We start from the raw sequence: 12,637 nt of genomic DNA on the forward strand, positions 1-12,637 counted from the left end.
AAAATAAAACCAGGCTTGTAGTTTGATGCTAGCCTGAGCTACACAGCAAAATCCTATCTCAAAACAAAGACAGGCAGAGTGGCACGTGCCTGTAATCCCAATTACTCAGATGGCTATGCAGAAAGATTACAAATTCAAAACAACCTGGGCAACTTAGCGAAACTCTCTCTCAAAAATAAAAGGGCTAGGGAAATAGCTCAATGGTAGAGACCTCTTGCCTAGCATGTGCAAGGCCCTATCCAGTCCTCAGTACTGGGGGGATTGGACCGGAGGGAAAAATTAGTAACATTTCCCAAGTACAAAGTGCTTGTACCTATGAAATAGAATAGTAATATTTGGAAGTAAATTTGGATTAGTCTTTATATTACAAACCCTAAGGCAACCACTAAAATAAGTAAATATATGACTGACATACTAAGAAAACAAAAGTATATAAAATGCTCAATTAAAACTATAAAAGAAAAAAAAAAAAAAAAAGTTCAATGAGAGTATTTGCCTAGCATGCCCTGCTTTCAGTCCCCAGCACCAAAAAAAAAAAAAAAAAAAAGAAGAAGCCGGGAGTGGTGGCGCACGCCTATAATCCCAGTACTCTGGAGGCTGAGACAGCAGAAGTACTGTGAGTTGGCAGCCCACCTGGGCTGCATAGGTGAGTCCAAGGCCAGCCGGCACCACATAGTGAGACCCGGTCTCAAAATAAAAAATTTAAAAAACAAAAACAAAAACAGAAACAGAAACTTAAACAAAAGGCAAAAAAAGGGAAAACAAAGTAACAAACAATATTTTAATCTATCAATAATCATTTTAATTGTCAATGGTTTCATTAAAACATGTCAGAGTGAAACAAAAAACAAGACCCAATTACCTGCTGTCTATAAGAAACTCATTTAAAAGCCAGGCACAGCAGTGTCCCCTTACAATCCCAGCACTCAGAGAGGCTGATGCTCACGGACCCTAAGTCTGAGCCCAGCCTAGGCAACTGCACAACTCAGCAAGATGCTATCTCAAAATGTTAAAAAGGGATAGGGATGGTTATAGCGCAATGAGAAGGCTCTGGGTTCCATCCCCAGTAAAACACACACACAAGGAGACTTTCAACTGTTTCCTAAATAATACAACTAGGGAAATATCTGTGTTGTTACTTCCACTAGTAATGACAAGGCTGTTAACTCACTTATTGTAAGTATTCCTAAAACTTGCAGATTAACCACATCCTCAGTAAAAACCCAAAGTATCACTCAACACAGACTTACCCAGGTTTCCTTGCTCAACCGTCAGCACCACCTCATCCATCAGCACAGCCCTGAAGTCCAGTTCCTCCTCACAACACTTGGCCTTCAAAGCTCGCAGGATCTCTTTCTGGGGATAGTCTTCCCTGATTCGACGATCTGTCAAAAACCACAATTTGGCAGCCACAGAGCTACACATCTTGATCTGCTTCTTCTTCTTTGCCTGGAGTATTTCCTCTTGAATGTAAACTCTATCTAGACGTAAGAGAAAATATATATAGAATGTAAAGTCAAGAAATCTACTTGATTTCTGGATTCCAAACAAATAAAAGGCATGGTATATACTAACTACACAAGTAAGAAAAAGTGGGCTGGGAAGATGGCTCAGAGGCACAGTGCCTGCCTGGCAAGTACAAGGTCGAGTTTGATTCCCAGTACCAAAAAAAATAAGAGAAAAAAGAAAAAAGAAAAGGTGAAGAAATACTATCCCTTTTTCCCTTTCACTGAAATTAGACCCTATAGGGGCTGGGGATTTAGCTCCGCGGCACAGCGCCTGCCTGGCAAGTGCGAGGTCGTGAGTTCGATTCCCGGTACCAAAAACCACCCCCCCAAAAAAGAAAAGAAATTAGAACCTATATACCAATTAAAGATATGGGAACTGGCAACCACTGCAGAAGTAAAATTTCTTCATTTCCCCCCAGGAAAGCTCTATCTATCTTAATAATAGTAATTACAGCAGGCCACTTGGTGGGAACTTCCAACACCATATCATACTAATATTGCCTAGGAATATATACTGCAATGATCACTCACTTTCCAACAGGCTATCCCTTCCCTTAAAATGCAGTTCACTTGATACGAAAGAGATGAAATTCCAATCGAGATGCCCCATCTTCCTCATCACTCAATGCTCTGCATTAGTACATTTTTCTATCTGTGGTTATTTTATGTCAGTTCCCTTCCCTTGCTTTGATATAGTTATGTAGAAAATGAGATAGCAGAAAAAAGAAAAAAGAGCTAGTAGCAGCACCTACACTGGTAGCTAAGCAAATACTGACATCATTTATACATTAAAATTAATGAAAATAGCCAGGCATGCTAGCACACTCCTATAACCCCAGTACTTGGGAGGCTGAGGCAGGAGGATTCCAGGAGTTTGAGGCCAGCCTGGGCTACACAGTGAGACCCTGTCTCAAAAAAACCATAAAAGCCGGGCATGGTGGCACACACCTGTAATCCCAGCACTTGGGAGGCTGAGGCAGGAGGATTGCTGCCAGTTCGAGGCCAGCGTGGACTACAAAGTGAGCCCAAGGCCAGCCTGAACTGCATAGCGAGACCCTGTCTCAAAAAACACACACAAAAAAGAAGACCCGAAAATATACTGAAGAATGTGCAAAACATCTACATTTGTCTATTTCGGTCAGGGGACAGTATGCTTACTTGTGTATTATTCCTTTAAATAGAAGTTCTGAAACAGTACACTAGAATACAAAATAATTTTTTGTCTTATAGAGACAGGGTCTCGCTATGCAGTTCACGCTGGCCTTGAGCTCACTTTGTAGTCCAGGCTGGTCCCAAACTCTCAACAATCCTCCTGCCTCAGCCTCCTGAGTGCTGGGAGTGCTGGGATTACAGGTGTACACCACCACGCCCAGCTAAAACAAAAGTTTTTAAAAATTTTTTTCCTCCAAAGAGAAGGTGCCACATCTGAGTTTGTATCATGAGTTAAACAACAGTTCAAAGTTCTCTTCCTGAGAAGAAGCAAAAGAGCTACAAGTTTGAGAAAGGGAAGTTTCTTAAAAGGCTCAAGGCAAACCTACCTGTACTATGATCATCTAAACCGGAAGGGACAAATGCTTTTCTGTTAAGTTGTGTCACAACTTCTTCCCTGTGTCCCTAACCAGGCACTGTACCCACAGAGACAAACCTGCACTAGCAATAGCAATAGGATATTCCACCTTCGTAAGGGGGTTCACTCAGAAGGTAAAGATCCACAAAAGAAAATATCACAACACAGGAAAAGAAAAAAAAAAGAAAATATCTCAACACAGTATCTAAAATATCTCAACACAGTATCTATAGAAAAACCCTTGGTTTCTCTTGAGTGAAGAACTGAAAAAGAAAAATAATATCCTTAAGGTTTGTAATGCTTGAGTGTCACACTGCTCAGTGGGCTAAAGAATGAGGATTGTAAGTCTAAGGCCAACCCAGGCAACTTAGCAAGACCTTGTCTCAAAGTAAGTAAAAAGGGCTGGAGATGCAGCTTACATGGTAAAGTACCTGCTTGGCACGTGCTAGTTCCTGGGACAGAAATGGCAAGGTGTAAGTACCACAAAACAAAAGAGAAAAAAAAAATCTTTTCAATAGTTTTAAAGTCTGTCACTGACCACCTAAATTTTGAAGTCATGTCAGTGCCTCCCCTCACTCTTGGTTCAGGGGCTTTCTCCTGAGTGTGGCAGTTGCTGCTCCAACAGCAACCAGAACAAGATGTTTCAGATACAGGGCATTTCAGCCATCGGCAACCCAGAGCAGAAATGTTCTGCCAATACTAATTCTTCAGATGTCAAACTACACGGGCCAAAGTTAACCCAACACGTTTCTAGTGCTTCTGTAATCATTTGGTAAAAATACTCCCTCCCCCCTTTGAAGAGCTACAAACTTTCAGTCAAAATCTTTTCCCACATGAAATCTCTACTTGCCAGGCAATTGTTTCATATGTGACTCAGTTATTGAACATTCCACCCAAACACTCACAACCCAGGCTGAGTTCACAGAACTGGCCTGACAGCTGGTGCAGGAGCAGCCTGGCAGGAGGCAAAAGGGCTACAGACAAACACACACTGTTGAGGGACAGTGTAGAGTCCTGCACACACTCTTGATCTCTGATCAGCCCAGTGCACAGGGCACTGCTTCCATGCAGAGGGCACACATCATTTCAGATTATCATGAACCTAGCCGAGGCCAATGGTGTACCCCGCAGGCATGCAGTCCCGGGCTCATTCTTGTATCCCAGGAAAGGAAATGGGAAACAGGTGTATTATCTTATGTACTCCAGACACTGTGTGAAAACGTATGCCTGACACGCTAAGATTTACTGTCAACATCTGACAATTCTAGCGAGTCCTCTCAATTTCCTTCTTCATCAGGAAAAGAGTTTGTGGCTTTAGGCTGCAGTTGCTGCATGATTTTACTGCTAGACTTATATTAAGAATATTGCCAGGCGTGGTAGCACACGCCTGTAATCCCAGCACTTGGGAGACTGAGGCAGGAGGATTGTTGCGAGTTCGAGACCAGCCTGGGCTACAAAGTGAGCTCAAGGCCAGCCTGAACTGCATAGCAAGTCCCTGTCTCAAAAAGACAAAGAAAAAAAAAATATGTACAACACTTGCATGCTAGATAAGGCACACTTTCATGTATGTGGCTCTTACAGACCCAGCTGGACAGCAGCAGAGAGGGAGGACACAGGGATGATCATTACAGGCAACTAGCACAGAACATGTGTGTGCAGGACTGCAAGCTCACACCATCATGCAGCTGCTCCTGACAGATGATGCACCTAAGCATGCCATTTCTCTGGCGGGCTATACGGCTATAATTCTGACTTGTTTTTTGCTTTTTGTTTTTTGAGAAAGGGTCTCACTACGTAGCCCAGGCTGGCCTTGAACTCAGAGATCCTCCTGCCTCCACCTCCTTATTGCTGGGATTTCATGTGTATGTCATGTTTGGTACTTCTGACATTCTCAAGGACAACTGTGTTTATTTACTGGTCTGCAGCCAACGAAGGATCAGATCTGGCTTCCCATTCCCTTTTTAGGTGAAAACTTAACAAATATTGTCAGCATTTTTACAATTTATTACTGTGTATTTCCAGTAAACTGTATATTAGCCTTAGGGGGAGTGTGTGTACTTAACATAGCCTAATTCTTTTCATTCTTTCCCCTTCTCCTCCTCCCACTTTCCATCTGCAAAAGATCTAATTTCCTGTTTCCTATCATTGGTCCTTTTTCACATTATTTACATTTGAGTTCTCACAGAAGTTATGTGACATTTAAGCTTGTGTCTGAATTATTTCACTTAACACAATGGTCTCGAAGTGCACCCATCCTCCTACAATGACTCAAATTCATCCTTCTTTATGGCAGAGCAGTACTATATTGTGCCTAAATACATTTTCTTGATCAATTCATCTGTTGATGGATATATAGGCCACTTCTACACTTTAGTTATTCTGAGGTGTACCGTTATAAGCACGGGTATGCATGTATCACTTGTGGTCAGATGTCTTAACTCTTTAGGGAAGATACCAAGAAGGGGAACAGCTGAATCAAATGGAATTCCTAATTTTAGTTTTTTGAGGAATCTCCATACTGATTTCCATAGTGGTTGTACCAGTTTATACTCCCACCAACAATGTAGACAGCTGTCACGTTCCCCACAGCCTTGATAGTAGTATATGTTTGTCTTAAATTTTGATGATAGCACACCTGTAATCCCAGGCCTGTAATCCCAGCACTAGGGAGGCTGAGGCAGGAGGATCACTGTGAGTTCAAGGCCCGCCTGACTACAAAGTGAGTTCAAGGCCAGCCTGAGCTGCATAGTAAAACTCTGTCTCAAAAAGGCAAAAAAAAAAAAAAAAAAATTGCACAGCGACACCCTCTCTCAAAAGACAAAAAAAAAAATTTTTTTTTGATAGCCATTTTTCCTGGAATAAGATGACACCTCAATATTATTTTGGTTTTTCAAGAAAGGGTCTCACCATATAGTCAGGCTGGCCCGTACCCCTACATAGGGAACCGGAGGGGTGCACTGTACTGCATAAGTTGACTATATAAAAGGTGATACATGCCTAACGTTCCCTGCCTGAGTAGTAGGCAACTGCAGGACCTCGGGGTTGCCTTGTACCTGAAGGATCTTTGGTCATGAGGAATAAATTTTATTAATTCCAAAGAATTCTTACATTATGACTTTTTGTGTAAAGATTTACAGATATGTGCTACATTGTGTTCCAACTTATTCTTCTACACCAGGTAGATAACACCTGTAGTCAGTCTATAAAGGGCCCTTTGGCTCAACAACTTTAGTCTGTTAATTACTGATCCACTAATATGGTATCTTATGATAACACCTGACCAGATTTTTTTCCCACTATTGTCTGACAGTGATCTCTAAATAAATACTAGTTTATTGTCAGGGAATGAAGGTCACAACATCTCACCCGTCCAAGGTTACGCTCCCATTTCAGAATGAAGACAAGCCGTTAGCTTTCCTTCATGCTCAGGTAACAGCCCTCTGAGGGCTGCTGCAGCAACAGCTGCCCATCTTCTTAGGGCTGCTCCATCAGATTTCACATCTGAGGCCCAGAAACATTGGGTGATGACTTTATGACCCCAAAGGCAGCGATTCCAGGTGGCTACACTTCCCCCAGTAGCATCCTCCAGGTCTCAGGCTGCCACCGCCAAGGGACCTCCTCATGACCACAGCCAAGTCCTACAACTACGATTCTGAAACACCTACTTTTCTGTCTCTGCAACATTGTGATGTTCTATATACTAACATTAAGCAAAATAAAAAGTAGAAATGCAGACAAGAAATCAGAAGGACAGCAGCCAATTAGCACAGGAGCCAAAAATATACCAATTAAAGGGCAGTCCTATCAATGATCCAGAGTCTTCAAAGTTCCAATGTCTTTCACTATTCTGTTGGAAATTTGTTATTTTCTTTTAAAGTGGTTTAATCACCACTGTAGCCTTCCTATTATCTTGTTCTGAAATTCTGCTTTGTTTTTCTCTTTAAAATAAAAATAAGCCAGGCGTGGTGGCACAAGACTGTAATTCCAGCACTTGGAAGGCTGAGGCAAGAGTATTGTTGCAGGTGCGAGACCAGCCTGGGCTACAAACTGAGCTCAAGGCCAGCCTGAACTGCATAGTGAGACCCTGTCTCAATAAGACCAAAAAAATAAAATAAAATAAAAATAAATTAAATGGTTGCTTTTCCTTGCAATGAAAAGGCGTAAGGGTAATAGTGTTAAAAAAAAAAAAAAAAAAAAAAAGCAGCAATTGCAAATCCCAAATATGAGGACACCATTTTCTTTTGGAATGTAAATTCAGATCAACTAATTCCTCTGTGACTATTTCTTCCAGAGTAAGAAGGCAAGCAATACACATAAGTACCAGATACCAATAAATGCTATTGTAAAGAAAAGTAGCTTTTTTGAAATAAAGAGAAATTCTACAAAGAGAACTTACTCCCCTATGAGAGTTTTTCCATGCAAACATCTATACCAGCACACCAATGAAAACACAGTCATCCTGGAATATGCTGGACAAGGGTAAGTAAATAGGAATCATCCCCTTTTTGGAGAGAAGGGGGATGAGACAGTCTTATCATGTGGTCCAGGTCAGCCTTGAATGGCTTCATAGCCCAGGATGGCCTCCAAAGTGTAATCCTCCTGCCTCAGCATCCCCAAGGTTGAGATTACCAGCATGCACCACCACAGCCCCAGCATTTTAAATACTTAGTTCAGCCAGGTGTAGTGGTGCATGCCTGTGTTCCCAGCACTTAGGAGGCTGAGGCAGGAGGATCACCATGAGTTTGAGGCCAGCCTGGGAGACATAATGAGACCCTGTCTCAAAACAAAAACAAAAAAAGTTTAGTTCATTCTCTGACAGGAAAAAACATTTGTTTTACTGCTAAGGACTCCCTTGATTTTTTTTCCTTGATTTTTTAAAGATGATATTAAAGAATGAATTATTTCCTCAATTTAAGGTAATATTTTAGGGGGTGAATAATTTCCTCCAATTTTAATTCCCATATTGCCAGGCATGGTGGTGCACACCTGCAATCCCAGCACTCGGGAGGCTGAGGCAGGAGGATCGTTGCGAGTTCGAGACCAGCCTGGGCTACAAAGGGAGCTCAAGGACAGCCTGAACTATATAGTGAGACCTTGTCTCAAAAAGACAAAAAAAAAAAAAAAAGTTCAGATACTAATTTATTGAGCATTTTTGTAAATGCTATTTCAATTCAACCCTGGGGCTGGAATGTGGCGCATTGGTAGAAGCACTTGCCTGGTAGATGCACAGTGCCTGGAGCACTACCTGGCTCCAATGTCAGTCCCCAGCAATCCCAAAAAGGAAAAAAAGAAACAAAGAAAAAGCTAAAAATCCTCAAACTTAAATTATAATAACCATTTTACAGATTAAGAAACTGGGGAGAGGGGGCTGGGGATTTAGCTCAGCAGCACAGCACCTGCCTGGCAAGCACGAGGTCGTGAGTTCCATTCCCGGTAGGGGGGGGGGGGACAAGAAAAGAAACAGGAGAGCCTGGGTGTGGTGACACACACCTATAATCCCAGCCACTCTGGGAAACTAAAACAAGGGGACCATAAATTTAAGCCCACACTGGGCAACTTAGACTTTCTCTCAAAAAAAAAAGGGTGTAGTGGTACATGCCTTAATACCAGAAGCTTAGCACCTAGGAGGATGCTAAATCAAAAAGATTCCAAGTCAAGGCCAGCTTAGACTACAGAGCCAGACCCCGTCTCAAACAAAATGACACAGGGCTAGGGATGTGGTTCACTCACTGCTCCCTGGACTCAACCTCTGGTTAGAATAAAAAGGGAGGGAGGGAGAGAGCGAAGGAAGGAAGGAAGGAAGGAAGGAAGGAAGGAAGGGAGGAAGGAAGGAAGGAAGGAAGGAAGGAAACTGCACAGTAGGTTAAGAAATTTAAAACCCACAAAAACAACAGTATCAGAGCCTGGACCCAACAGTTTCCAGCTTTGCTCTGTGAATTAATACAATGTTACCTGTAACACCAATTTCACTTTTCAGGTTTTATCAAGCATTTTTGGACAGAGATATAGCTCAGCAGCACAAGCACCTGCCTGACAAGCGCAAGGTCCTGAGTTCGATTCCCGGTACCAAAAAAACAAACAAACAAACAAATACAAACATATACTAATGAAATTTAAAAAAAAAAATTAAGTGTTTTTCTCTCATGAATCCTACTGCTACAGCTCTTTTCAACCCACAAAACATCATGAGTCTGTATAAGGTTTTATTGCCCGGTGTGGTGGCCTACACTTGTAATCCCAGCACTCAAAAGAGGCTGAGGCAAGAGGACTGCAATGAGTTCGAGGCCAGCCTGGGCAACTTCGTAGTGTTTTCAAAGCCAGCCTAAATTACATAGTGAGACCCTGTCTCAAAAAAACAACTAAATGTTTTTTTCTTGTTTCTCTTCCTCTATTCAAAATTCTGTATCTGCCTGGCATGGTGGTGCATGCCTGTAATCCAGCCCTCCAAACATCAAAAATGTATCAGAAGTAGATCTGAACTAGGCATCCTGACACATGCCTGTAAACCTGGAATCCCAGTACTTGGGAGGCTGAAGCAGGAGGATCATTGCAAGTTCAAGATCAGCCTAGGCTATAAAGTGAGCTCAAGGCCAGCCCAAACTATACAGTAAGACCTTGTCTCAAAAACCCAAACAAAAAAATAAAATGGCAGTTATGGGCTGCAGACATAGCTCATGACACAAGTGCCTGACTAGCAAGGTGCTGAGTTTGACTTCTGACACAAAAAAATAGCAGTTACATACATGATGATATACATAACCATTTTCCTATAAACTCAATATGGTCCCTAGTGTATACGCAAAAACAGATCAAGGTAAGGAAAGTAACAGAATAGCTACAGACAAGTTTCTACTTCTTCATACTAAAACACTGCACACAAAACAATGCACACAGGTGAGGTTAAAAATATATACTATGTGAGGAAAACAGACATATATAATCACCATTTTAAAGAACACCTGCCCAAGATACCATAACAGTAAAGCCAGGACTGGCTTTCTGATTTCTTTGAACTCTTTTCTGCTATATAAAATATCAACTTTGGTAAAGAAAATAAATGTCCATTTTGAGTGATTAACCAAGTATCTGTATCATTTAACCCTAACAACCATCCCCCCTTTGAAATATTACTATCTTCATCTGGCAGTGAAGGTATCCTAGCACAGAGGTTAGATAACTCATCTAAAGTCACAGAAAAGTGAGGCCAGGCATGGTGGCACATGCCTGTAATCCCAGCACTCAAGAGGCTGAGGCAGGAGGATCATTGTGAGTGTGAGACCAGCCTGGACTACAAAGTGAGCTCAAGGCCAGCCTGAACTGCATAGTGAAACCCTGTCTCAAAAAGACAAAAAAAAAAAAAAAGTCACAGAAAATGATAGAGCAGAGTGATTTCAAATTCCACACATTACGACAAGATTGCCAGCCGTTTCCCACTATACGTTTTCTGTACTATAATTGGATACCTGATATTTAGTTGGCCGTAATGCCATGTAAATAAGAGATTGTTCATATCCCCCAGACTTTCTTGCAGTGTTTATGTTACTATAGACAACTAAATTAAGCAAAAATATTATAGACAATTGCTAGGCCCTTGAGGGAGTCAGTGTACAAAATGAGAACACATTACAACTGTAGCTGGAGGTGCACCTGTCAAAGGCCAAGCCTCAAGATACAGACAGCTTCACGCCTCCCCAGAGGATAAGCCTCAAGATACAGACAGCTTCACGCCTCCCCAGAGGATAAGCAATAATTTAAAGATTACAGAGGGCTAGGGACTTAGCTCAGCTGCACAGTGCCTGCACAAGGTCGTGAGTTCAATTCCGTTAAAAAAATTTAAAGATTATACTAAAGCTACACATAGTGATGCATGCCTGTAATCCCAGCCCTGGGAGGCTGAGGCAGGAGGATCATCGGGAGTTCGAGACCAGCCTGGGCTACAAAGTGAGCACAAAGCCAGCCTGAACTGCATAGTGAAACCCTGTCTCAAAAAGACAAAAAAAAGAAAGAAAAGCCAGGGACATAGCTCATCGTCACTGCATCTGCCTGGCAAGCTCGAGATTGCAAATTCAATTCCTGGTACCGTAAGTAAATAAATAAATATTCTTTTTTGTTTCTTTGTTGTTTTCCGGTACCGGGAATCGAACTCATGACCTTGCGCTTGCTAGGCAAGCGCTGTGCTGCTGAGCTAAATCCCCAGCCCCTAAATAAATATTCTTTAAAAAAAAAAAAAGGATTATACCATAATTGGTATCACCTGATCTAATAAAGTCTAGATAGACATCGGTCACCCAGCTGGGTGACCAAGACCTCCTGATCCATCCCTTCCTAAAAGGATCTTTGTTCTTTCCATGTACCCTGGCTATGTGACCTGCTTCCCCATTGGATCAGTATTACCTAAGTGGTTGTACTTGTAATCTTATTGGCTGATCGCAGTTTTGACCACATTGTACCTACCTCATGCTTCTGTACCCACCTCGTGACCTTGCTCTATAAAACTTCCTGAGAAGGCGGCTTGTTGGCAACCCATTTTCGGGTCTCCTCCTGTCTCAGGAGCTACCTCTCTCCATTTTCTCCTATTCTTCCTTAATCCCCATTGTTCCCTGGAACTCATTCTTCAATTTTCAAAAACACAAATTAGGGATGTCTAACATCTAACAGGTTGAAAGTTGTATCTTTCACCCACACCAATGCAACTAAACTTTGGTCAAAGAGATATAAGTGAAAGTACTACATAGCAACTTCCAGAAATCACACCTAGGAGGTACAGTCTTCCTTGGCCCTTCTTTCATCCTCTGACTAGACTCTAGGACGGAGGTCAACCCTAGACAAGCAACCTATGTGTCAGAAAGAACTTGAACCCCAACAACTGTACAGAGCAGGGGCCTGGACTCTACTACCTCTTTTGCATGAGAAAGAAATATACTTCTAACTAGTGTACACTATTTGGGGAAAGGCCAGAGACACAGCTCAGTGGCACTGTGGTTGGCTAGCAAGCACAAGGTCCTGAGTTCAATTCCTGGTACCAAAAATATATATATTTGGGGAATTCTTTGTTGTAGGCTACTGAACCTTATTCTAGCATTTTCCCCTATCACACCTTGTTGAAAAGTGTTGGATACCAGCAAGAAATCATACCAAACAATAAGAACTTTCCCTTCACACTAACATCCCCATTTTTAATTTTTTAACTTTATTTTTACATTCATTTTATGTATCACACCCTTGAAAAATATTTCTACATTCCAATAAAAATACTACCAGAGTCTAAAAATTAGCAAACTGATCTAAGTCAAAAAATTAGTCCCAGGCAGGAGATATAGCTCAGTGGAACAAGTTCCTGCCTGGCAAGCACAAAGTCCTGAGTTTGATTCCTGGTACAAAAAATAAATAAATAAATAAAAATTAGTCCCAATGCCAGATAAGCTAAAAATCTGAAACTTACTAAATACACAAAGACTAACTGTTCAATTAGGTAACGCAATCAACTAATATTTAAGAGTCCAGCCAGGTATGGTGGCACACGCCTGTAATCCCAGCACTTGTGAGGTTGAGGCAGGAGGAT

General features: G+C 41.7%; 1 protein-coding gene across 5 annotated transcripts in view; it reads right to left on the reverse strand.

Annotated features, from left to right (window-relative positions):
• Positions 1–12,637, reverse strand: part of Rimklb (ribosomal modification protein rimK-like family member B) — a 63,980-nt gene that overhangs the window by 45,437 nt on the left and 5,906 nt on the right. For all 5 annotated transcript variants that reach the window (XR_001233030.1, XR_001233028.1, XR_001233029.1 and 2 more), the window contains exon 2: positions 1,251–1,481. Coding sequence is in view for 2 of the 5 variants with exons in the window: in XM_013511617.1 (XP_013367071.1) it covers positions 1,251–1,481 (231 nt within the window). In the remaining 3 variants the exon portion in view is untranslated. The remainder of the gene's footprint in view (positions 1–1,250; positions 1,482–12,637) is intronic.

This window comes from Chinchilla lanigera, unplaced genomic scaffold, assembly GCF_000276665.1.
Source record: "Chinchilla lanigera isolate Chin_1 unplaced genomic scaffold, ChiLan1.0 scaffold00012, whole genome shotgun sequence".
NCBI lineage: Eukaryota > Metazoa > Chordata > Mammalia > Rodentia > Chinchillidae > Chinchilla > Chinchilla lanigera.